Genomic DNA, 26,458 nt, shown 5'->3' on the forward strand with positions numbered 1-26,458 from the left:
AGTACACTCGGGTACCTTACATGTCCCTCCCTCCTCCTCTCTCCTCTTGTCTCAGCAGGAACTCCAAGTTTGCACAAGAGCGCCCGCGGCCGTCCTCCGTGGGACACCTGCTGGACCATGTGATCTACCACGACCCTGCCTCGCCCTGCCAAACCTTCACCAATCACAAGTCAGCCTCCTCAACCCAGGCCAACTCCATCAGCCTAGATTCTACCCCGTATGTCTGTCTGCCACACACGCCAACGCACACACAGCCCTGAGTCATTTCAAACCAAAACAGAAAAGAAAGAAGAAACCTGCACACTGCTCTTGATAGTATCACTGCTCTTTAATAAGCTTTACGTATTGACCTCAAGGCCTTTGTCATGCACCTGCAACAAAAATAGCTCAGATGTGCGAGTGCCTTTTGAATTTTCAAACCAAAAGACCGGGCCATGAGCATCTCTTTCATCGAGACTTGATTGGGTTGAATGTCCTCATACCGTAAACACACATACACCGGCCTCTAATTTCTATGTCTTTACAAACCGTTTGTTTTTATTATGTAAATACCCCGGGGCTGTAGCACCAAGCTCTGCTTGCCTGAAGACTACAAAATAGGCCTCTTTCATGACTGTCATTTAAGCGTCCATAATGAGCATGGTGCTTGGCAGGCTGGCCGAAGCCAAAGCGCTGCAGCAGTAGGTTGGGGCTGCAGGCACATCACAATGGTGAATGCTTGGTATGTTAATAACACAGGTAGAGTGGGCTGAACCATTGCAAATCTTCTCATAACTTCAAGGAAATATGCCATTACCCCGTTTCTCTTTCACTCTTGAGAGACAGTATTCTCTGCATGTGAATTTGAGAAAGAGCAGAATTATTTGAAGTGGTTTGGTGTGTTTGTTTCGACTTGGATCATTTTTTTTCTTCTCTCTCTCTCTCTCTCTCTCTCTCTCTCTCTCTCTCACCTCTCTCTTTCCCTCTTTCTTTGGATAGGCACTTCTTCGGTGTAACTGTGCGTGTCGTTTTTGACCTTATCGCTCTCTGTGGTCCTCTGTGTATCTCTGTGTAAACTCCTTTTGAGGAGCCCATAGCGCTAGACGCTGTTTGTTTTGGTGAGTGCTGTCCCAACCGGTTAACCTCCACCAGGGTCTGCTCAGGGCTGCTCCGAGGCAGACAGCGGGCTAGACAACATGGATGCTCTCTGACTGGGGGAAGTACATGAACAGTACATGAACACATCAAGCTGAGGGTAATATGCTGGTAGGACACGCAGCGCCTCTCCAAGGGGCTCGTAAGCTGTTCTAGTCCACAGGTTGAGGCTATAGCACTGAGCAATGATAGGAAATAGGGGGAAGAGTTTCTATGAACTGAGAAAACCCTCTGCTCTGACTGAGCCCTGTAATGATTCAGTGTACACAGAAGATGATCATTGCCTTCTGAGAAATGGGTCGCGTGAAAAGAACATGTTCCATTTAGAGGTTAAGCTCTGGAACATTACAGTTTCTACTGTGTAGTTAATGTTGAGTCGGAGTGTGTTTCCAGGTTCATATATAACCCTCAAAAAGGGGAAAGCACACGCAATAACACTCTTCATTTATGTATTTATTGACTTGTTCTCAATAAAGCCAGCACTGGGGTTGATGTTTGGATATATACTGTATTCCAATTTTGCCGCAAGGACTCATTTGGATTTGCCTGTGTCCAGGTCACCAGACTCGACCATCGACGACCAGCCGCCCGCTCTGCCCCCTAAGCAGACCAGGAGGCCTCTGTCCAGCCAGTCCCAGTCCCACTCTCAGCAGGAGTTGGACAACCACATCAATGAGCTGTATGACACGCCTCTGTCAGAAGACAAGACTATGGTAGGAGAGAGACCTACGCGCACACAGACACACACTCACACACACACACTGTTATTTCGTTGGACTTAAACGTTGTTTTGTCCTCTGTGTTTCTTCTCACTCTCACAGCCCAATGGAGTGCTTCCTCATGACAATCTGGTATTCATTAAAATGTGCCCCGACGAACAAGGCCGATTTGGATTCAATGTGAAGGGTGGGCTGGACCAGAAGATGCCTGTGATCGTGTCCCGAGTGGCCCCGGGAACAGCGGTACGTGTCCTACTACCTGGGCCACCGTCACTGCCAAACCCCTGAACTTCTCAAATGACCTTCACAGGTAATGAATAATGATAACCACACTGTTCTCTTGTATTCTGTGTTAATGCCCTCCCCAGGCTGACCTGTGTGTTCCCCGGCTGAACGAGGGAGACCAGGTGGTTCTGATTAACGGTCAGGACATCTCAGAGCACACCCACGACCAGGTGGTCATGTTCATCAAGGCCAGCTGTGAGGAGAGCGACTCAGGAGAGCTGAACCTGCTGGTCAGACCCAACGGTGAGGAGAGAACAGAACAGCCCTCTTAACAGGCCTTGTGGTCCTTTACGGTCATTTATGATCCTTTGCGGTCCGCTGTAGCTCAGTTGGTAGAGCATGGCAACGCCAGGAGAGTGGGTTTAATTCCCGGGACCATCCATACATAAAAAGTCACTTTGGATAAAATCTTCTGCTAAATGGCATGTGTTATTATTCCATTTTTTTACAGCAGTGTTTGTAAAACCATAGCTTGCCTGTCCCTGAAACAAGAGGGAGTGAGGGACCATAGTGGACCCCAGGAAGAGTAGCTGCTGCTTTTGCAACAGCTAATGGGGATCCTGATAAAATACAAAATACCAAATAGCTTGCCTGTCCCTGAAACAAGAGGGAGTGAGGGACCATAGCTTGCCTGTCCTATATTGGGTCAATACAAATCCACTATACTATGGGCATTGGTTTGATTAAAGTTGGAGTCCTTTGCGGTGAAACTGCCACGTCCGTCTGGGATATTACAACAACAAAGACATTACTTCATATGACAAACACTGTTTTATTCCCTCGGACATTGTTGCACGCTCGATAGAACAGAAGAGTATGTACTACGATATATATTTTTTTATTGCGTTTCCGGATGCTCTTCTCCTCCTTTTCAAAACCAAAACAATAACAAATGCGCCTAATGCGGATCTCAGCTTTAAGGCAAAGCATCCGTCTGACAGTGTATTCACTTGGGAGGGACGTTTTTAATTTGGCTGCTGCCTTTCTGCCGTTCCCTTTTCTTTGTTTTGCTGTTGTCGCTTAGTTTTTCTGAGTTCCTGTCACCTGCAATGGATGTGCAATGTTCAATCACGCTGTCATCCTTCCTGTCGTTCCTCCAGCCATGTATGACCTGGTGGAGGAGGAGAAGCTGGAGGATGGAGATACAGAGTCTAACTACCAGTACTCCCCAGAGAGGGCTCCCCAGGACCAGCCCCAGGACCAGCCAGACCACCACCCATCCTGCTGGAGAGACTCCATACTACAGCTGAAAGAAGGCTTGAGCACTGGGGCCGTACAGCAACAGTTTGATGTTAGTCCACATATACTACAAAATATAGTTCATGTTTAGCTGAAGGAGGGCCTGAGTACTTGGAAGGTTGACGTTTATTGGGATAAATCTTGTCCTGGAGGCAGAGCTGAGCGATTTCTGGTAGATGGGCCAGTTGCAGTCAAAATTGGCTATATTGTAATAATGTATGAAAACAAAAATGTGTTTTTTGGTCTTAATGTAAGGTTAGGGTTAGGCATAAGGTTAGCAGTGTGGTATTATTATTAGATATTTTTGTGGTTAATGTTTTTTTTTTGTGTGGTTAACGTTAGGGTTAGGTTTAAAATCAGATTTTATGACTTTGTAGCTGTGCCAGCTGGTGACTTCCCTGCAGAGCTGCCTCCTATACATGAATCATCCCAAGAAGAGATTTCATTAATGAGGGTTGCAGGTAGCCTAGTGGTTAGAGCGACAAAGTGAAAAATCTGTCGATGTGCCAACTTAACCCTAATTGATCCAGGGTCGCCGTTGACAATGGCTGACCCTGGTCGTGACCTCACTCTCCAAGAGGTGTCTCAGAGGGAGTTGGGATATGCAAGAAAACACATGAAATAGGACTAATATAAGAACTCACCAAATATTATAATATTATATATTATAATTAAATGCCAACCTGCGAGTACTGGGTCCATACAGGTACAGTTTGATCAAAGATTTTGATAACTATTTGCATTATTCCATTGGGGAACGGCTACTCTGTGAAGTGCTCGTGTGCAATAACTACATTCGCCCTTGCATTCCTTCTAAACAATGCCATTTTTGGAGAAATTGGCAAAGGGTAAAGTTCACAAACTTAGTCCACTCTGTCTGTAAACAGATTCTTGTTCTGGGAACAGAAAACTTAATAGAGATGCTTCTTTGATGAGAAATCGTACAGAATGTAGGCCCAGTTCCATCTCACTCCGTACTCTCCCACTGCCGGCCACCAGGCTTCCTCTCCTCACCATATTTGGTGGGGAGTGGACATTAACTGGATGCTTCAGATTTATACAGTGAGGGGAAAAAAGTATTTGATCCCTTGCTGATTTTGTACGTTTGCCCACTGACAAAGAAATGATCAGTCTATAATTTTAATGGTAGGTTTATTTGAACAGTGAGAGACAGAATAACAACAAAAAAATCCAGAAAAACGCATGTCAAAAATGTTATAAAATGATTTGCATTTTAATGAGGGAAATAAGTATTTGACCCCTCTGCAAAACATGACTTAGTACTTGGTGGCAAAACCCTTGTTGGCAATCACAGAGGTCAGACGTTTCTTGTAGTTGGCAACCAGGTTTGCACACATCTCAGGAGGGATTTTGTCCCACTCCTCTTTGCAGATCTTCTCCAAGTCATTAAGGTTTCGAGGCTGACGTTTGGCAACTCGAACCTTCAGCCCCCTCCACAGATTTTCTATGGGATTAAGGTCTGGAGACTGGCTAGGCCACTCCAGGACCTTAATGTGCTTCTTCTTGAGTCACTCTTTTGTTGCCTTGGCCGTGTGTTTTGGGTCATTGTCATGTTGGAATACCCATCCACGACCCATTTTCAATGCCCTGGCTGAGGGAAGGAGGTTCTCACCCAAGATTTGATGGTACATGGCCCTGTCCATCGTCCCTTTGATGCGGTGAAGTTGTCCTGTCCCCTTAGCAGAAAAACACCCACAAAGCATAATGTTTCCACCTCCGTGTTTGATGGTGGGGATGGTGTTCTTGGGGTCATAGGCAGCATTCCTCCTCCTCCAAACACGGCGAGTTGAGTTGATGCCAAAGAGCTCCATTTTGGTCTCATCTGACCACAACACTTTCACCCAGTTGTCCTCTGAATCATTCAGATGTTCATTGGCAAACTCAGACGGGCATGTATATGTGCTTTCTTGAGCAGGGGGACCTTGCGGGCGCTGCAGGATTTCATTCCTTCACGGGGTAGTGTGTTACCAATTGTTTTCTTGGTGACTATTGTCCCAGCTGCCTTGAGATCATTGACAAGATCCTCCCGTGTAGTTCTGGGCTGATTCCTCACCGTTCTCATGATCATTGCAACTCCACGAGGTGAGATCTTGCATGGAGCCCCAGGATGAGGGAGATGTGTTTCTTTCATTTGCGAATAATCGCACCAACTGTTGTCACATTCTCACCAAGCTGCTTGGCAATGGTCTTGTAGCCCATTCCAGCCTTGTGTAGGTCTACAATCTTGTCCCTGACATCCTTGGAGAGCTCTTTGGTCTAGGCCATGGTGGAGAGTTTGGAATCTGATTGATTGATTGCTTCTGTGGACAGGTGTCTTTTATACAGGTAACAAGCTGAGATTAGGAGCACTCCCTTTAAGAGTGTGCTCCTAATCTCAGCTCGTTACCTGTATAAAAGACACCTGGGAGCCAGAAATCTGAGAGGGGGTCAAATACGTATTTCACTCATTAAAATGCAAATCAATTTATAACATTTTTGACATGCGTTTTTCTGGATTTTTTTGTTGTTATTCTGTCTCTCACTGTTCAAATAAACCTACCATTAAAATTATAGACTGATCATTTCTTTGTCAGTGGGCAAACGTACAAAATCAGCAGGGGATCAAATACTTTTTTCCCTCACTGTACATCCAGTGTAGCATCTGTTTCCTTGCTCTATCTGTGGTGTGATGTTAGTCCACTCATCCTAACTATAGTATTATGCTTGTTGTTCACATGGGCCAAATAACAAGCGCTACCGCTGTGGCCCAATGGCCCCTGTGTCTCTGAACTGCTCCGATCCACTTTGATATTATCAAATGCAGTTGGTTATTCAAAGTTTCCACTTGCTCTAGAATGTATTTCACATTGCACATGGCTAAGACTGATCACATAGCATATAAGTCATTTACCAGAAAGAGAGATGGACGAGAGTGAAATAGAGAGATGAAAGGAAATATTGAAAGTCTATTGCTTCCTGTTGTTGCTCAACATGGTCTCAAACGTTTCCTGTTTGTGTTCCACTGATGGGTTATCAGTGAGAATTGTGGTTTAGTGTAACCTAGAAACCAAGCTCATGTCATGGCCCGGTCTGAACTTCAGTTAACTTAGGACAAATGTTAACCATTGTTTTTTTGTTGTGATATTTCTCAGCAACTCTACCGGAAAAGGCCTGGATTGACAATGTCATTTGCCAAATTACCTCAGAACATTTCCAAAAATCGATATCGAGACATTTCACCGTGTGAGTATACTATAACCATCAGAATTGGCATATTCTGTCACATATGCTGTACTTCCTCATACAATGATGTAAGTAAATGCCCTCTGTCTCAACTGCCACCCCTTTCTTCTCTCATCCTCTCTCTCTTCCTGTATCTGCCGTCTCACAGATGATGCAACCAGGGTTATTCTGAAGGGCGAGGATGGGGACTATATCAATGCAAATTACATCAATGTGAGGGCCTTCTCCCTTCTTCTTTTCTTGATACTCAACACTCTTTGATATATGCCACAATCTTTGATTTTATTACCAAGACCGGACACCTTCCTTCGACTAGGTAATGAATATCACACAGACAAAAACACCCCCGGAAAGAGATGGACTTTTCTTGACAGATACTCAACACTTCTTAAAGTGTGTGTACATAGACTGAAACATGGATTATGTTTACATATATGAATTTGCCAATATGCAGCTATACGTATGTGTATATTTGCCAACCCATGTCATTCTCCTGGCCCATAGATGGTGATCCCAGCGTCCAGTGCTGTAAACCGTTACATCGCGTGCCAGGGCCCGCTGCCCGCCACCTGCTCTGACTTCTGGAGGATGACTTGGGAACAGGGCTCCAACATGGTGGTCATGCTCACCACGCAGGTGGAGAGAGGACGGGTATGTCTCGTCCCCAACCAGGGTTCGCTCTCTCCATTTCAGCCCCTTCCCAATGCTTTTGGTCTTGTTTTGGAATTTCTTGTGGTAACGTATGAGGTGAAAACTGAAGACGTTTCCATTCCCCACAAAGGAAATAGACAAACTATTCCTCCTCTTATCTCCAATGATCCTTTTGTTTCATTCCAAGGTGAAGTGTCATCAGTATTGGCCCAACCCTGGTGCCACTGCTACCCATGGGGACTTCCTGGTGTCCTGTGTGACGGAAGAAGAGCAATCAGCATTCCTGGTCAGAGAGATAACTCTCACACACCTGGAGGTAAGGACCATTTCTTGTATCATCTCTCGTGGACAGACTACATAAACATCGAGCATCTGACCAAAATGACTGGAGATTTTATTTCTGGGTTAACCGAGATTACGTCTTGCACTTAGTGAAAATTGTATGGGGAAAAAAGTATAAAAACATAAAAATACATTTGATTGATTTTATTCAGAGTGAAGAGAGCAGGCCGCTGACTCAGATCCAGTACATGGCCTGGCCTGACCACGGAGTACCTGATGACTACACTGACTTCCTGGACTTTGTCAGTCTGGTCCGCAGGAAGAGGGAGGGCAAGGAGGAGCCAGTGATAGTACACTGCAGGTAAGGTCTAGTTCTTATCCCCTCAACTAACATCTGTAAGCCATCTCGCTGTTGATACAGCTTTGAAGTAGGCCTTTGTACATCTGCCTCATAACCTGGCTTAAAGAAAAACATGTTCCCATTTCCTTCGAATCAGACGTTAAGACACTTTGCATGTTGTTGTAGCAACCGTGATTGATTGCAGTGTAAGTAGCGGGAACGAGGATTTGAATCCTCTTCTCTCATTGCTGCCATCTTCAGCCTCATCTCACTCACCTCGTCCTCTGTGTCTCTGTGTGCAGCGCTGGGATTGGTCGGACGGGGGTGCTCATCACCATGGAAACAGCCATGTGTTTGATTGAGTGCAATCAGCCCGTGTATCCGTTGGATATCGTGAGGACAATGAGAGACCAGAGGGCCATGATGATCCAGACTCCGGTAATCTGATCTGTGATGCATAGAAATGAGACTAAGAGAAGAGCAGAGGCTCTATCCTCAATAGACGGGTTGGTTGTTTAGGAACAAAGCCCACACGTGCACAACTATGGGGCAAAACAGACGGAGCCGGCTTAGACCAGGGGTCTCCAAACTTTTCTAGCATAAGAGCTACTTAAAAATAAATTAACATGTCGCGAGCTGCTAATTTCTTATTTTATAGCTTTCAAATCGGCACATTCTTCTCTACACAGCAACTTCCCCGGGTCCTTGGTGTACAAGATATGTATTTTCTGTCAATATACCTGGTAAAATAATGGTTAATAAACAATTCTAAGGGGGCCCGAATTTAATTTTCTCCGTAAATTTTTTTCTTCAGTTTTTACCTTTCAGTATTACAATTATTCATAGACAAACAACGGAAATTGATGTTCTAAGTCCATGTCAGTGCCTAAATCACATCCGAAGGCAAAAAAATACTAACAAATTTGGATTTGTGTGTAATTCTAGCGTATCTAGCAAGAGAGGAATGTGTTGGCCTAAGCTATGTTTCTGCTGTTAGGCTGAATCTAGTTACTCTATGACCTTGCTGTCATCAGTACTGTTCACTCCCATTTAACCTCGGTCTCTTTGCTCTGTTTGCTTCCAGAGCCAGTACAGGTTTGTCTGTGAGGCGATCCTCAAGGTGTACGAGGAGGAGCTGGTCAAACCCCTGACGCCCACAAAGCCCCTGACACCCGTAGAGTCTCTGACGCCCACAAAGCCCCTGACACCCGTAGAGTCTCTGACGCCCACAAAGCCCCTGACACCCGTAGAGTCTCTGACGCCCACAAAGCCCCTGACACCCGTAGAGTCTCTGACGCCCACAAAGCCCCTGATACCCGTAGAGTCTCTGACGCCCACAAAGCCCCTGACACCTGTAGAGTCTCTGACGCCCACAAAGCCCCTGACACCCGTAGAGTCTCTGACGCCCACAAAGCCCCTGACACCCGTAGAGTCTCTGACGCCCACAAAGCCCCTGACACCCGTAGAGTCTCTGACGCCCACAAAGCCCCTGACACCCGTAGAGTCTCTGACGCCCACAAAGCCCCTGATACCCGTAGAGTCTCTGACGCCCACAAAGTTCCTGACGCCCACAAAGCCCCTGACACCCGTAGAGTCTCTGACGCCCACAAAGCCCCTGACACCCGTAGAGTCTCTGACGCCCACAAAGCCCCTGACACCCGTAGAGTCTCTGACGCCCACAAAGCCCCTGACACCCGTAGAGTCTCTGACGCCCACAAAGCCCCTGACACCCATAGAGTCTCTGACGCCCACAAAGCCCCTGACACCCGTAGAGTCTCTGACGCCCACAAAGCCCCTGACACCCATAGAGTCTCTGACGCCCACAAAGCCCCTGACACCCGTAGAGTCTCTGACGCCCACAAAGCCCCTGATACCCTTAGAGTCTCTGACGCCCACAAAGCCCCTGATACCCGTAGAGTCTCTGATGCCCACAAAGCCCCTGACACCCGTAGAGTCTCTGACGCCCACAAAGCCCCTGACACCCATAGAGTCTCTGACGCCCACAAAGCCCCTGACACCCGTAGAGTCTCTGACGCCCACAAAGCCCCTGATACCCGTAGAGTCTCTGACGCCCACAAAGCCCCTGATACCCGTAGAGTCTCTGACGCCCACAAAGCCCCTGACACCCGTAGAGTCTCTGACGCCCACAAAGCCCCTGATACCCGTAGAGTCTCTGACGCCCACAAAGCCCCTGACACCCATAGAGTCTCTGACGCCTACAAAGCCCTTGACGACCTTAGAGCCCCTGACACCCACAGAGCCCCTGACACCCACAGAGCCAGAGGTAGAGACAGAGAGAGTCAGCTTTATCCCTCCTGGGACTGACTGACTGACACAGGGCTGCATGGGCCTAAGCACCACCCTCTTCTTCCACAGCCTGTCTGTCTATCTGTCTGTTTAGAGCCTGTCTGTCTGTCTGTCTAGAGCCTGTCTGTCTGACTCCCTCAGTCACAATAGTTTCTTCCCACATCCACCATCTTGAGTCTGGCAAGAGAGACGACATTCATAACCATGGAGACGACTATGGACAACCACTCAAACTGGCCTGGGAGGGGAAACAAAGCACTGTTGCACTTTATGACGACAAAACGCGATACTTTGGAGAATTAAAGGAAGAAGAAAAAAAGAAACAAAGTTACGATGATCAACTGGAATTTGGGATATTAGCAAGTGTCCAGGATCAAGAGAGAAGTGAGAAACAGAACAGTATCTGGATTGGATAATATTGCTGTAGTGTCATTACTTTCAGACAAACCTTCATAATGAACCAGACCACTCAATGGAAAGTGGACTGACGTTTGTTTTCAACCCGTCAGTGCATCATCACCAAGTGTCACATCAGTGGTTCCTTCACAGACTAGTCTTTCTGTCTTTGATTACACCATAGACTTAAGAGTCCATTTTCTTTTTTAAAATACACTATTCATCAACTAAAGATCCATTCAGAAGTGGGTTGACCCCTCTATGTGAGGTCCTAGTAAAGCACTCTGACTACTCTATGGTACTACTCATCTTACCATCTCGTTATTTCTCTCATTGAGGCTATTGGTTGTCAGATGGGTACTTTTGGGCTTTTATGTTAATTTGTCTACAGATTAGAATCATCTCCAGGGTAAGTTCTTACAACTCCAAGTTGTAAGTCCTTTGTGAAGGATTTTCCCCAAACCAAGGTAAAAGGCGGGGTAGGTTAGGAGCAGTGGAGGCTGCTGAGGGGGAGGACGGCTTATAACAATGGCTGGAGAGCAGTCATTGGCGTGGCATCGACCACATGGAAACCATGCGTTTGTTACCGTTCCATTGGCTCTATTCCAGCCATTGTTATGAGCCGTCCTCCACTCAGCAGACTCCACTGGTTAGGAGGAGTCTGTTGACTCCTCCCTCCTCCTTTACCATAATCTCATTAGCTGATTACCTGTCATTGAGCTCGGCCCTATGTGGTGGTGGTGGTGTTGTTGTTATTTTTGAGGCAGCTATTCAACTTTGATTCAGATGGCTCAACATGTGACGGTACATCGGTCTCTCGAAGATGCTATACCACTAGCCCAAAACGGGTAGTATTTAAATGCAGGTTTTGTTATTCCTAGTAACATAGAATGACCTTGCCATGCAGGATTGGGTTGGTACAGTACATAGGTGGTTTATCAAGTGTCATTGCATCAGATTTTGAAATTGAATATGAGGTATTCAGAGCTCTCTGAGAGCATCGGGGTATTTGGTACCATGGTACTGTACATCAGGATTTTAGGCAGTACATACAGACGGTACATACATTACATAAAACGACTGAGCTTTCAGGACCAATAGGTTTTTAGCCTTGTGAGTAAAACAAAAAGTTTTCAAATTGTGTTGAAAAGCGATAAGGCTCAAGCTATAGATTTGCTTCTGATATTTTTTATAAGAGACCCTTTTTGCTTCTTGGGAATGGACAGCACTTTTCAGCTGAACTTGTAGCATATTTGCTGCTATGTATGATTAGACCCCCAAAAATTATTTTGGAATTGTATTTAGCATTTTCTTAATATTTGTTGGATATAGACACCTCTATGGGAAATTTAAGCTATATGGTGTCATCTAGAGTTGTGTAATGTAACTAGTGTACATTTACCATGGTAATTTATAAGGTTTAATGAAATTTAAAATAATGTGAGACTAAGTTATTTTTTATATGAGCAGAAAAGTTCCAAACTTTTCCACTTGTGTAAAGTCCTGCTGGAATTAGAAATGATTGTTATGGGAAAGCATTGCAATAGATGCATGCTGTGTAAAAGTGCTCTCCATAAATCCAGTGGCAGTGGAAAGAATTGGGACCGGCAACATGAAGCTCTGTACACTGACTAATAGATTAATCACCATTAATACTGTTCTTTTTATGACAATTGAAACCCACAAAGTGATTTTATTCCCATGACCTCTGGTTGAATCAATAGATGCGATTGTGCTTTTGAAATCAGAAAGCTGGCTTGGTCAAACTTCATTTTGCTGATACTTCTGCAGTGGGTTTATGCAGTACTATTGCTGACAATGTTTACAAAATGGTTCGTGAGTTGGTTCTGTGATTTAAAAAGGACGTGTATCTACTGAAAGTCGGTGTGTTTACAAAAAGCTGTTGTGCGATGGGGAACTTCGGCCCAATCAGATCACTCGCCGCTGCGTCCCAAATGGCACCCTATTCCCTATACAATGCACCACTTTTGACCGGGCTCTAGCCAAAAGTAGTGCACTGAATAGGGAGCCATTTAAGACTTAGACGGTGTCTACCACTTCACCATGAAATGGACTGAGGCACTGGAATGCTTATTTTACCAGGTTGTCCCCATTAAGGTCAAACACTTCTTTTTCAAGGGAGACCTGGGTGGTGTGTTTTTTGTTTTGTTTTTGCACGATGCTTTTCTACCTTATCATCACTTAGTAATAGTACAACATTCTGCACAACTGTGATGTAAATATAAGCTTAAAATCTGTGAACTAGTGAAATATATTTGAAGATCATAATCAGGAGGATGTACAAATGTAATGTTTGTTGTGAAGCTGTACAGAAATGGAATGTATCGAGCTAAAGCTTTTAGTTGTTCGAAAACTTAAGGGATGTACAATTTGACTTTTGGAGGGGAAATATTTTTCATACTACTGTACTTGTAAATGCAGGTAAATATCAGTCTGGCCTCTGCCTGGTCTGCGACCTGCTCTGTGTTTTTGTTGTAAATAGGAGCAATATCATGTCAGTAAAGTGCCAATGTTCTGTAAGTAAAGTCAAATTTCTGTTGTATTTTTTGGTTGACATGGTCCTTTCTTTCTATGCCTTGACTGTGAATATGTACACAGCAGACTCATTTGCCTTTCCACATTCACCATTCTAGATTCAACACCGCAGCAACAATCACCATAGAATCAACAACCATTCAAAACATATTTATTTATATAGCCCTTCGTACATCAGCTGATATCTCAAAGTGCTGTACAGAAACCCAGCCTAAAACCCCAAACAGCAAGCAATGCATGTGAAAGAAGCACGGTGGCTAGGAAAAACTCCCTAGGAAAAACTCCCTAGAAAGGCCAAAAACCTAGGAAGAAACCTAGAGAGGAACCAGGCTATGAGGGGTGGCCAGTCCTCTTCTGGCTGTGCCGGGTGGATATTATAACAGAACATGGTCAAGATGTTAAAATGTTCATAAATGACCAGCATGGTCAAATAATAATAATCATAGTAGTTGTCGAGGGTGCAACAAGCACGTCCGGTGAACAGGTCAGGGTTCCATAGCCGCAGGCAGAACAGTTGAAACTGGAGCAGCAGCACGGCCAGGTGGACTGGGGACAGCAAGGAGTCATCATGCCAGGTAGTCCTGAGGCATGGTCCTAGGGCTCAGGTCCTCCGAGAGAAAGAAAGAAAGAGAGAATTAGAGAGAGCATATTTAAATTCACACAGGACACCGGATAAGACAAGAGAAATACTCCAGATTTAACAGACTGACCCTAGCCCCCCCGACACATAAACTACTGCAGCATAAATACTGGAGGCTGAGACAGGAGGGATCAGGAGACACTGTGGCCCCATCCGATGAAACCCCCGGACAGGGCCAAACAGGCAGGATATAACCCCACCCACTTTGCCAAAGCACAGCCCCCACACCACTAGAGGGATGTCTCCAACCACCAACTTACCGTCCTAAGACAAGGCCGAGTATAGCCCACAAAGATCTCCGCCACGGCACAACCCAAGGGGGGGGGGCGCCAACCCAGACAGGAAGACCACGTCAGTGACTCAGCCCACTCAAGTGACGCACCCCTCCCATGCACGGCATGGAAGAACACCAGTACGCCAGTGACTCAGCCCCTGTAATAGGGTTAGAGGCAGAGAATCCCAGTGGGGAGAGGGGAACCGGCAAGGCAGAGACAGCAAGGGCGGTTCGTTGCTCCAGCCTTTCCGTTCATCTTCACACTCCTGGGCCAGACTATACTTAATCATAGGACCTACTGAAGAGAGAAGTCTTCAGTAAAGACTTAAAGGTTGAGACTGAGTCTGCGTCTCTCACATGGGTAGGCAGACCATTCCATAAAAATGGAGCTCTATAGGAGAAAGCCCTACCTCCAGCCGTTTGCTTAGAAATTCTAGGGACAATTAGGAGGCCTGCGTCTTGTGACCGTAGCGTACGTGTAGGTATGTACGGCAGGACCAAATCGGAAAGATAGGTAGGAGCAAGCCCATGTAATGCTTTGTAGGTTAGCAGTAAAACCTTGAAATCAGGAAGCCAGTGTAGGGAGGCTAGCACTGGAGTAATATGATCAAATTTTTTGATTCTAGTCAGGATTCTAGCAGCCGTATTTAGCACTAACTGAAGTTTATTTAGTTCTTTATCCGGGTAGCCGGAAAGTAGAGCATTGCAGTAGTCCAGCCTAGAAGTAACAAAAGCATGGATAAATTTTTCTGCGTCATTTTTGGACAGAAAGTTTCTGATTTTTGCAATGTTACGTAGATGGAAAAAAGCTGTCCTTGAAACAGTCTTGATATGTTCTTCAAAAGAGAGATCAGGGTCCAGAGTAACGCCGAAGTCCTTCACAGTTTTATTTGGGACGACTGTACAACCATCCAGATTAATTGTCAGATTCAACAGAAGATCTCTTTGTTTCTTGGGACTTAGAACAAGCATCTCTGTTTTGTCCGAGTTTAAAAGTAGAAAGTTTGCAGCCATCCACTTCTTTATGTCAGAAACACAGGCTTCTAGCGAGGGCAATTTTGGGGCTTCACCATGTTTCATTGAAATGTACAGCTGTGTGTCGTCCGCATAGCAGTGAAATTTAACATTATGTTTTCGAATGACATCCCCAAGAGGTAAAATATATAGTGAAAACAATAGTGGTCCTAAAACGGAACCTTGAGGAACACCGAAATTTACAATTGATTTGTCAGAGGACAAACCATTCAAAGAGACACTGATATCTTTCCGACAGATAAGATCTCAAAAAAAAAAAATTATAATCAGAATTCTGATCATTGAAATCAGAATCCTGGCAATTCTATTTCTACTGTATATACGGTCTTTTCTATGACAGTATGTTTACAGTAACACTAATAACCAGGTCAGGATAGGGCAGTCAGCTGGAAGGAGGCCTGTCTGGTGACAGACACGCCTAGTTGTCCATGTTCAGCAGAAGGAAACAAAAATAATTCTTACCTTCCTATCAAGATTCTCTGCCTCCACCATGTGTTCAATTTCAGACTGCTGTGGCTGATGATCGAGGCAAAACGACTCAACTAGGCTACAGCAAAGATGTATTATATTCCTCTCTGACCGCAGGAGGACATGATATTGCAAAATCCTGACATCTACAGAGAGGCTATAGGTCTGATGAAGCTGTGGCTCTTATTTTGTGTTTAGTGACTGAATGACTTGAGCCAGTAGAGGGCTCTCTTGCCAAGCTAGAAGGGTCTTCAGAACTAGTTGAGGTTTCTCAGGCCATAGGTGTTGTAGAGTGTAAGTGAGATAGGATGTACTTGGGCGTGGGAAGAGGTTAGCCAGCCGTCAATGGAACATGCCATCTGTGCGCTACTGAATCTAAGGCCGACCTGGATCATATTCATTAAGCACCAAACGGAAGAAAGCAGGCTAAAACAGGGAGGAACTACCTGGACTTGTCCAATAAGATACACTTTAGTTTGGTTTAGTTTTATGCAGCAAAAATGGTTTGCTACAATGTGCACTAATGAATATGTCCCTGTCCTGCCGCTTTGCAACAGAGTGTTAACAGACTGAAGGCCACATAAGGCCTCTGTCGTCCATTCATTCAAAGTCAAGTTGTACAGCACCGGAATGGTGTTTTATGACACTCAAACATAAAACCTTTTGGTGCTCTGCTGCCCTCAAACACATCAAAGGCACTAGTCAAACCACACCAGCAACAAAAAGTCCAGCACAGCCGACAAGGATGCAATTCTTTACTGCACTCTTTTCATGCAAATTTTGAACAGCACCTTTGACCTTGAATAACTGGCAACTGATCCTCAGGAGGTGACAGACCCAGAAGTTGGACTGCAGGGTTGGGGTCAATTCCATTTAAATTTAGGATGTACAGGGGCTTCTTTTAAAAACTGAGCCACACTACAAATTCATTACAAAAGAGAACTTTATTTGGTAACAAAAACTGTTTGTATATAACACATAATAAGTGTGCATAGAAACAGGAATTTAGTTGAATGCTTCAGTTTCAAGTGTAGAATTAGAAAGGCAACACTGAAACATTTACATTTTTGTGGAGAAAAAGTGCAGTCGACAAAAGATTTTCATTAAAAAAAAACAAAGTACCAGTCAAAAGTTTGGACACACCTACTCATTTCAGGGCTTTTCTTTATTTTTACTACATTGTAGAATAATAGTGAAGACAAACTATGAAATAACAGATATGGAATCATGTAGTAACCAAAAAAAGTAATCATCAAAATATTTCATGAGATTCTTCAAAGTGGCCACCCTATGCCTTGATGACAGCTTTGCACACTCTTGGCATTCTCTCAACCAGCTGCATGAGGTAGTCACCTGGGATGCATTTCAATTAACAGGTGTACCTTAAAAGTTAATTTGTGGAATTTCTTTCCTCTATTTTTTTTGAGCCAATCAGATGTGTTGTGACAAGGTAGAGGTGGTATGCAGAATATACCAACTAGGGCTAAAAGACCAAGTCCATATTATGTCAAGAACAGCTCAAATAAGCAAAGAGAAACGACAGTCCATCATTACTTTAAGACATGAAGCTCAGTCAATCCGGAAAATTTCTTCAAGAGCAGTCGAAAAGACCAAGCGCTATGATGAAACTGGCTCTCATGAGGACCGCCACAGGAAAGGAAGACCCAGAGTTACCTCTGCTGCAGAGGATAAGTTCATTAGAGTTACCAGACTCAGATTGCAGCCCAAATAAATGCTTCACAGAGATCAAGTAATAGACACATCTCAACATCAACTGTTCAGAGGAGACTGCGTGAATCAGGCCTTCATGGTCGAATTACTGCAAAGAAACCACTACTAAAGGACACCAATAAGAAGAAGAGACTTGCTTGGGCCAAGAAACACGAGCAATGGACATTGGACCGGTGGAAATCTGTCCAAATTTGAGATTTTAGGTTCCAACCGCCGTGTCTTTGTGAGACGCAGAGTAGGTGAACAGATGATCTCTACATATGTGGCTCCCACTGTGAAGCATGGAGGAGGTGGTGTGATGGTGACACTGTGATTTATTTAGAATTCAAGACACACTTAACCAGCATTGCTAACACAGCATTCTGCAGTGATACGCCATCCCATCTGGTTTCCGCTTAGTGGGACTATCATTTGTTTTTCAACAAGACAATGACACAAAACACACCTCCAGCCTGTGTTAGGGCTATTTGACCATGAAGGAGATCGATGGAGTGTTAAATCAGATGACCTGGCCTCCACAATACCCCGACCTCAACCCAATTGAGATGGTTTGGGAAAAGTTGGACCGCAGAGTGAAGGAAAAGCAGCCAACAAGTGCTCAGCACTAGATGATTCCATATGTGTCATTTCATAGTTTTGACGTCTTCACTATTATTCTACAATGTAGAAAATAGTAAAATAAAGAAAAACCCTTGAATGAGTAGGTGTGTCCAAGCTTTTGACTGGTATTATATATATATGATGTGGATATAGTACATGTTGGATTGTACATGTGGACAATATGTTGGATTATGAATAAGGTGACTTAATTATGACTGATTTTCATGCGGTGGACCATAAATAAATAAATACGTTTTTTAAAAATGGTGTAGTAGTGGTAGTAGGAATATAAAATTGATTGCAGTGCAAACAGTAAGACATCAAACAGCATAGCCAATTTCTCTTGGTGATGAGGCTACCTATTCCTACAAGTGAGCATCAAACCAAGGCCATATTTAAGTAGTGTGCGAGTGAGTGATTGTCTGCGATCATAACCTATATATTCACAATCAATGTTGAGGCACTTCATCTATACAGTCCCCTCTGGACCCGTCCCCAACAGCGGCACAAAGGATGGTTTGCATAACTAGGTTAGACCACCCCTCTGACTGCCACAATGTGAGAGGTACTGTATATGGATTTGATATGCGTGTGTTAAAAATGGCAGAAGGCTCAGTTCAGTGGGAAGGATCTGTAGATCTGGTTTGTGGGAAGGATCTGTAGATCTGGTTTGTGTTCAGTAGGCAAGAAAATGCTCCAAAGGTGCAGTATGTCCTAATGAACTTGTCCCTGTCTAATGCCACTGTGCTGCGGAGGCTCTGGTCTGGTTTGGCTCTGTGTGTCTGACTGAAAGGTCTGGTCTAGATCAAAGCAGACAACATTTGAAAGCCTTCTTGATCTTGCCTTCTTTTCCACCCTTATCCTTGCTCTCTGACATTTTCTTTTTTCGCACCTCCCTCATAAGATCAAAGAGCACCTGAAAAGGATGGACAGTTGATAGTTCAACACTATAGTTACATTGACAATGGAAGTTGATTTACTGTAAATGTTGTTTTTAATCATGCTTGCTTGTAGTTTCTGATATCTCTTGTCCGGAAACATATTTTGATAACATAATCCCCCATCTAAAAAAGTATAAATCCTAAGAAAGAAATTACATGAAGGTATATTGTTCCTAGTCCTACTGTAGCAAAGTGGACAGTATGTTTAAGTTTGGTTACATACCTTGTCGACATTGGCTCGTGTCTTGGCTGAGGTCTCCACGTACTGCACCCCCCACTCCTCTGCCTTGGCCCTGACCTCCTCCAACGACACCTGCCTGCGGTCCTCCAGATCCGACTTGTTTCCCACCACCAACAGAGGGATGGTATCGTTCTCTGCTTTCACCCGCATAATCTGCTCCCTAGGAAGACACAATACATTAGTCCTGATGAAGACCCAGTTGGATCTAAAACACTGTCCTTCATTTTTTTTTACAAACTTAGCACTGGGGCACAATTAGCATTGTGCAGATGTATTTTTTGTTCTGGGCTTTTCCATATAAAAGTGACCATGAGCACCAACATGAAGTTAGGTGTCAAATTAGGTGTCAAATGAAAGCTAAGAGTATATTTTGGGGAAATGAAGGCGTCTTTTTTCTTTTTCTTAAATGGCATAAGTAAAGGCTTTGATTTGTGGATAAACAAATGGAAAAAGTATTTTAAAAAGTATCAGAAATACATCAAAACACAATGTTGACGTAAAGACCCCTGCCAATTAATATCAACATATTTATTGGCTTGTTTATTACGTTACCAAAAACACATCTTTAAGGTATTTCTAAGTTTGCTCCCTCATCAGGAGAGAGGAGAATGAAAGTTCACAGAAGTAACAAGTAAACAATTAGTTATAGGGATTTTACTGATACACATTTTGTTTGAATTAAGTGATTAAAACTCGTAATTTCGTTACCAAATTGGTAACGGAATTACCACAAAAAAATGATCAGTAACTGAATTACTGCAACTGAATTGGCTACAATGGGAAACCATAAGTCACAGACTACAGTTGAGTTACCTGCCACTGTCATACTATTACTGTATGTTCAGCGCATCACTTTCCTTTGTTGTCTGGTGGTCAAACCAAGAGTCTAAAACAGTCATTCTGGACAGACAGAGGCTCACAATCACTCACTCACCCAGAAAGACTCACAGCTGTAATCACTGCCAAAGGTGGTTCTACAAAGTATTGACTCGGGGGTGTGAATACATTTGATATTTTAGTATGTAATTTTCAATCAAATGTGGCAAAAAAAAATATAAAAACACATTTACAATTTGTCATTATGTGTATTGTGTGTAGATTGGTGACAAACATTTTTTTGAATCCATTTTCAATTCAGGCAGTGACAACAAAATATGGAATAAGTCAAGGGGCATGAATACTTCCTGAAGCTACTCTATGTTCCGGTCCACAGACGGACCAAATCTGAACATATCATAGACGTATGTTTCACAAGTTTGAATAGCACAGTACAGTGAGTAGAGTACGATATAGTACAGTGAGTAGAGCGTACAGTAGTAGTACAATAACATGGGTCACATTAGCTTTAGTTAAATAAAGGTTAAATACATATTTTATTTTTATTTTTAAGTACAGTAGAGTATATTGTACTTTACTGTAACTGAACTCTACCTTACTTGTAAAACATGAGGAGAATGACATATCCATAATTATGCATCTGTGTAGTACAGATCAAGGACCCATGATGTAAGTCCTTTACCGGATATAAATCCACTTCACTTACTAAAAAAATATTTATTTTATTTTACAAATGGGCAACTTCAGCGTGCATAACTAGTCAACCCCCCCCAAAGTCAATACTTTGTAGAGCCACCTTTGCAGCAATTACAGCTGCAAGTCTCTTGGGGTATGTCTCTATAAGCTTGGCACATCTAGCCACTGGGATTTTTGCCCATTCTTCAAGGCAAAACTGCTCCAGCACCTTCAAGTTGGATGGGTTCCGCTGGTGTACAGCAATCTTTAAGTCATACCACAGATTCTCAATTGGATTGAGGTCTGGGCTTTGACTACGCTATTCCAAGACATTTAAATGTCTCCACTTAAACCACTCGAGTGTTGCTTTAGCAGTATGCTTAGGGTCATTGTCCTGCTGGAAGGTGAACCTCCATCCCAGTCTCAAATCTCTGGAACACTGAAACAGGCTTCCCTCAAGAATTTCCCTGTATTTAGCGCCATACATCATTCATTCAATTCTGACCAGTTTCCCAGTCCCTGCAGATGAAAAACATCCCCACAGCATGATGCTGCCACCACCATGCTTCACTGTGGGGATGGTGTTCTCGGGGTGATGAGAAGTGTTGGGTTTGTGCCAGACTTAACGTTTTCCTTGATGACCAAAAAGCTCAATTTTAGTCTCATCTGACAAGAGTACCTTCTTCCATATGTTTGGGGAGTCTCCCACATGCCTTTCTGCAAACACCAAACATGTTTGCTTATTTATTTTTTTAAGCAATGGCTTTTTTCTGGCCACTCTTCCGTAAAGCCCTGTGGAGTGTACAGCTTAAAGTGGTCCTATGGACAGATACTCCAATCTCCGCTGTTGAGCTTTGCAGGTCCTTTGTTATCTTTGGTCTCTTTGTTGCCTTTGATTAATGCCCTCCTTGCCTGGTCCGTGAGTTTTGGTGGGCGTACCTATCAGCATAGACGTACCTGAACTCTGAGGCGGCAGTGAACGACTCGTGTTCGGTGATGGAGAAGACTAGCAGGAAGCCCTCTCCGCTCCTGAAGTAGTTGTCTCTGATGGCAGCATAGTCCTCCTGTCCAGCTGTGTCCAGGATGTCAATCTGGACCTCCTGTCCATCCAGCACCACCTTCTTCCTGTAGCTGTCTGCCTTGGTGGGCTCGTAATCCTCCACAAACTAGGAGGTGGGAAGGAATCATTTTATTTACAGAATCGTAAACTCTTTTCAATGGAAAAGCAGTATTGGAGGTTTGAGTGGCAGCTTGCCCAAGTCTCTCTTTAGCCTCAGCGTCCACCACCTGCTACAAAGGGAGCAATGTACAGAGTCTGGTAAGGACCAGACTTATCGCTCTTACCTCATCATACATGAACTGCAGAGTGAGGGCTGACTTCCCAACACCGCCACTTCCCACCATGATCACCTTGTGCAGCACCAGAGAGCTCTGGTTCTTACTTTTTCCAGTAGCCATCTTTGGATTTGGACACTGTCCACAGCTACTAGACTAATGGAAACTGCCTCCACCAACACCAGAACTTCCTACAGTTGGACACAAACAATGTAAATTCGCCTACAAAACTAAACATTCAAACATAAAAAAAAGTTGCAGAAAAGTGTTCAGAGAAAGAAGGCAGGGTTTTGTATGCGTACGTACATCTAATGTCAAAACAGATCCACATGGACCTAAAAGGTTGACAAAACAGCCAATCTCAAAATGGCAGCTGACTGAAACATAGGCTATGGAAAAATCCTATTCGACTGACCCTATAATTTCATTCATGAGGGCAGCAGTGGTGTGGCAGCCTTCAATGCCAAACTTATGTAGGTTACAATGATAACACAGGCATGTTGTAGCCTACTACAACCTAGCCTACTGTATTTTCAGTACACACCTTCACAGAAGTTTTTTTTAAACGAACCTCCGACTCGCTATGCAGTCGATACGTAAAAAAGTGTATATTCTTAAACCCTTACCGTGTACCTATGTTTGTCATCTGTTGAAGCGTGTCTTTCTTTGTTTGCTGAACCCCCCCCCCCCCCCCCATTTAACATTTTTATGGAGTAGAGACGTCCCAAGGACCCCAGATAGCAAGGACCAAAGTTCAAATAATCTGAAGGAATGACATCAGTAGATCATGCAATGGATTTATAAATCAGGCATACAACAAGAAGAGAAAGCAGAAGAAAGTGTGAGAGAACCTCTTGTAAGTGTCCTCAACTGAATGTTGCCATCATGTCAAGTGTAGCTGCTGCTTCTGCAAAAGCTAATGATCCAAATATGATTTTTTTTTTTAATTATTAAATTAACAATGTATTGCAACAAGACCCGAGGAAACATTCCCACAACGTAATAGGCCTTATTGTCAGTTGCAAAACAGAAACTAAAATCATAATAAAACACTGCTCAGAGGAACTATAATACCATAACTTCCCCATAACTTGTGGCTATTTTAAAAACAATTCTGCTAAACATATGTCCCTTTTAACTGCCCTAACTTCTGCCCTAAAATCCAGGGGCCAAACTTTGGGGGGGGGGGTGGGGGGGTTGTCCAGTCAGATAAACACTCCCAACAGCCTACCCGACTGCACCCCTGCCAAAATCAAAATAGGTCCAAATAAATTGATTTCAGACTTCTGCTACTTTCTACCTGCCACTTTCTCTCAAGGAGCAGCTCTCGACTAGATATAAATTAGAAAGATGTGGTCAACCGAATATTGGATGAGAATCTGTCAATCAACAGACGTTGCGCAAACAGTGGTATGTTTGGCCAAGATAAAATATAAATCAAAATCCGCTTCTGATATCGATTTCCACTTGTACATACTTCCACAAAAGTGCATAGCGATATCAAACGTCTCACCTCGTAATGGGTTTGGTGTCTTTCTTTGCTTTTATCCGGTATTCACCATGGGAACGCTAAAGTAGAGATCAAGTTCCACTTACCTGCCGCAAATGCGGATATTTTGACCACTCCCGGACGTCGTGTGATAACGATTATATCAACCGGATGTGACGTCATGTGAAATTGTGCCACCAAAGACAGTACAATATGGGCTAGAACTGTTTCTCACCGATCACACTTGTAGGCGATGTCATGGCAACGTTGAATAACTAATACCGCGTTAAAAACAAACCATGGTGTCTTGGCGCACACCATACATATGCATTTTTGCCTTTATAAATCAAACTATCATTAAAACTCCGCCTGAAAAACGCCCATCATTCACCTTTTATGGTGACAATAATGCCCTCGTTTGCTGCATGCTTTGGATGTATAGAGTAGGGGAGATGGGGTGGTTGTAACACTTTTCACCTTTTCATCAGTTTCTCAGAGATTGTTTATGGTGGTGTATTCGAAACTTGATACAAACAACCTACATCTGTCCACACACATTGGTGTCGTTATTATATATGTAAATGAAATGGCAAATGCATGGTGTTGTCTTAAAAACAAGGAGTGAAGTGTTACAATTTACCCCATGGTCTGGGTTAGTAACAGTGCTTGGGGTGAATTGTGCCAGAATGAAAAAGTGCATAAATCATGACATGCAACTAATTATTAAGTGTCTTTATTGAGACCATGAGAGCAACATTGCCATGTTTAAAATTTTGTTGGGCAGAAATAATAATAACCTTAAATAATAAAATGTGTATTATTTTACCCTCCACTAAATGGTATTTCTCAACCAAACAACAACTAGGCTAAACGAAACACCTACACCTGAACGTTTGTGGTGTGTGTCTGTGAGTCTGTGTGTGTGACTGTTGGACATGCTCACTTAATCAGAGTCACAGTTGTGACAGGGGTACAGGCTTGGTGGGCCCATAATTTGCATTCCCAGCACTGCACGCAGACCTCATTGGAATTGTTAAAGTGCTCCATGCACACGCGTTTTCCTCGTTGGAGGAATCTGAATCTTCTGGTTCAATCTGCTTTGTTTTGTCTTTTTTCTTAGGCAGGACTGTTTTTTGTTGTTGTTCAGTGTGGTTTGTCTTGGCTTGCTTCTTTCCAGCTGTTGTTGTAGGCAGGACAATTTTTATTTTTGTCTTCTGAGTGCTTGACTCTTTATGCTCTTCTTCCAGTGCCTGCGTGACGGGTGTATCTGTCAAAATCACAGTTTTTCTCCTCTTCCTAATCCTTGTTGTAATTTTCCTGAACCCTGCTTTTGGGAAGGGGCGTACAACTGGGTTGAAATCAGAAGAGTAATCAGGTGTTTCCCAGCCACAGCCTGATACATGTGGGGAGGTGCCCTGTGAAGTGACTGGAGAGGTGGCCTGGGAGGCAGCTGGAAAGGTGGCCTGGAAGCCAGTTGGAGAGGTGGCCTGGAAGGCAGTTGGAGAGGTGGCCTGGAAGGCAGTTGGAGAGGTGGCCTGAATAGCTGTGGGCACAGTGGGCATAATGGCCTGAGAAGTGTCTGAAGAGGTAACCTGGGAGGCAGCTGGCAAGACCAGTGTGTCTGCTGGAGCAGGAGGATCAGTGACAAGTGAGGGTGCAATGTCACATCCCTTAAATATATCAGGATTGTATGGCCAAATGCCAGCACACCTGAACCCAGCCTGTACATTGGTGGGTGTTGTGGCACCTGTTTCGACAAGGCCTGGAATGTCATTTATGGTCAGTTGGAGAGGTGGCCTGGAAGGCAGCTGAAAAAGTGGCCTGGGAGGCAGCTGGCGAGATGGCCTGGAAGGCAGTTGGAGAGGTGGCCTGGAAGGAAGTTTGAGAGGTGGCCTGGGAGGCAGCTGGAGAGGTGGCCTGGAAGGCAGTTGGAGAGGTGGCCTGGAAGGAAGTTGGAGAGGTGGCCTGGAAGGAAGTTTGAGAGGTGGCCTGGGAGGCAGCTGGAGAGGTGGCCTGGGAGGCAGCTGGAGCTGTGGCCTGGAAGGAAGTTGGAGAGGTGGCCTGGAAGGCAGTTGGAGAGACGGCCTTGAAGGCAGTTGGAGCTGTGGCCTGGAAGGAAGTTGGAGAGGTGGCCTGGAAGGCAGTTGGAGAGACGGCCTGGAAGGCAGTTGGAGCTGTGGCCTGGAAGGAAGTTGGAGAGGTGGCCTGGAAGGCAGTTGGAGAGACGGCCTGGAAGGCAGTTGGAGCTGTGGCCTGGAAGGAAGTTGGAGAGGTGGCCTGGAAGGAAGTTGGAGAGGTGGCCTGGATAGCTGTGGGCACAGTGGCCTGAGAAGTGTCTGAAGAGGTGACCTGGGAGGCAGCTGGAAAGACCAGTGTGTCAGCTGGAGCAGGGGTCATGGTCTTTCCGGGCTTCATCCTCAAACAGGCATCACTGGCTGAGTTCACCATTTTCTTCAATGGCCCGTACACGCTCCTGTCCAGTAGCTTCTTTCTCTCTTTGCAGAATCTGTACAGAGTGACATGACATGTGCAGTACAACTTTGATCTGATAGACTTCCCCTGCTCTGCTACATGATCTGCTACATCTCTGTTCAAAGTCTGGAGAGGTACTCCACTGTCTGTCTTTCTTTTCGATGATCTAGGCATGCTGAAAGTATAAGAAAACATGTACCAAAAACATTCAGTTTTACTCAGGGTTAGGTGTAAGATTTTCTCACAAGTTGTTACAACTAGGGCCTCCCAAGTGGTGTCACCTTGTCCGAAAGAGATTTACATGGTTATCAAAACGTCACGCCAGGTTAAGCTTACACGAAACACAGCCCTTATTTTAAGTGTTTTTAAAATCCCCTATGGGAAAAATGAATGGTGTAAAAACAATTGGAATCATTTCCCTGTTGACCACTAGGTTTCATGGGTATTATAACACCACTGTGGGGCTCTATAGAACTTGCCAGCATCTAGTCCCAAAACCCAGAAATGAGTTACCTCTGGTTTGTTCAGCCATCCATGGGGAAAGATGAATGAGGAAAGAATAGGGTTT

The 26,458-nt window shown here is 44.3% G+C and overlaps 2 protein-coding genes across 7 annotated transcripts in view; one reads left to right on the top strand and one right to left on the bottom strand.

Moving 5' to 3' along the window:
• The window catches only part of LOC106575192 (tyrosine-protein phosphatase non-receptor type 4), a 36,268-nt gene extending 23,109 nt beyond the window's left edge, over window positions 1-13,159 (top strand). Inside the window, exons 15-26 of one of the 4 annotated variants that reach the window (XM_045698817.1) lie at window positions 56-169; window positions 1,691-1,847; window positions 1,956-2,096; window positions 2,222-2,381; window positions 3,239-3,429; window positions 6,530-6,620; window positions 6,769-6,833; window positions 7,125-7,271; window positions 7,459-7,587; window positions 7,766-7,914; window positions 8,196-8,331; window positions 8,978-13,159. In XM_045698817.1, coding sequence (XP_045554773.1) covers window positions 56-169; window positions 1,691-1,847; window positions 1,956-2,096; window positions 2,222-2,381; window positions 3,239-3,429; window positions 6,530-6,620; window positions 6,769-6,833; window positions 7,125-7,271; window positions 7,459-7,587; window positions 7,766-7,914; window positions 8,196-8,331; window positions 8,978-10,222 — 2,725 coding nt within the window. In that variant the 3' untranslated portion in view covers window positions 10,223-13,159. Of the gene's footprint in view, window positions 1-55; window positions 218-1,690; window positions 1,848-1,955; window positions 2,097-2,221; window positions 2,382-3,238; window positions 3,430-6,529; window positions 6,621-6,768; window positions 6,834-7,124; window positions 7,272-7,458; window positions 7,588-7,765; window positions 7,915-8,195; window positions 8,332-8,977 lie in introns of all 4 variants that reach the window. The other 3 variants (XM_045698819.1, XM_045698815.1, XM_045698816.1) reach the window with 3 other exon arrangements.
• Window positions 13,160-13,653: 494 nt separating this feature from the next.
• On the bottom strand, window positions 13,654-23,738 carry LOC106575191 (ras-related protein ralB-B). 3 transcript variants are annotated; one of them, XM_014151519.2, is made up of 5 exons: window positions 23,443-23,578; window positions 21,939-22,120; window positions 21,552-21,760; window positions 19,065-19,242; window positions 13,654-13,760 (listed from the first exon to the last, which is right to left on the bottom strand). In XM_014151519.2, exons 2-5 carry the CDS (start codon window positions 22,050-22,052, stop codon window positions 13,719-13,721), a joined length of 543 nt encoding a protein of 180 aa, XP_014006994.1. In that variant the 5' UTR covers window positions 22,053-22,120; window positions 23,443-23,578; the 3' UTR covers window positions 13,654-13,718. The 3 variants fall into 3 exon arrangements, with proteins under 3 accessions (XP_014006994.1, XP_014006993.1, XP_014006992.1); XM_014151518.2 differs by lacking the exon at window positions 13,654-13,760 and adding an exon at window positions 17,960-18,816 and having other exon boundaries at window positions 23,526-23,738; XM_014151517.2 differs by lacking the exon at window positions 13,654-13,760 and adding an exon at window positions 17,960-18,816.
• Window positions 23,739-26,458: the final 2,720 nt, after the last annotated feature.

This window comes from Salmo salar, chromosome ssa17, assembly GCF_905237065.1.
Source record: "Salmo salar chromosome ssa17, Ssal_v3.1, whole genome shotgun sequence".
Classification (NCBI taxonomy): domain Eukaryota; kingdom Metazoa; phylum Chordata; class Actinopteri; order Salmoniformes; family Salmonidae; genus Salmo; species Salmo salar.

Excerpts from the sequence above, each read along its gene's own strand:
- LOC106575191 (XM_014151518.2), bottom strand. The coding sequence starts at position 22,052 with ATGGCTACTGGAAAAAGTAAGAACCAGAGCTCTCTGGTGCTGCACAAG. Across the intron at positions 21,761-21,938 it reads TGCAGTTCATGTATGATGAG|TTTGTGGAGGATTACGAGCC; the intron begins GTAAGAGCGATA and ends CCCACCTCCTAG. Across the intron at positions 19,243-21,551 it reads ACTGCCGCCTCAGAGTTCAG|GGAGCAGATTATGCGGGTGA; the intron begins GTACGTCTATGC and ends GTGTCTTCCTAG.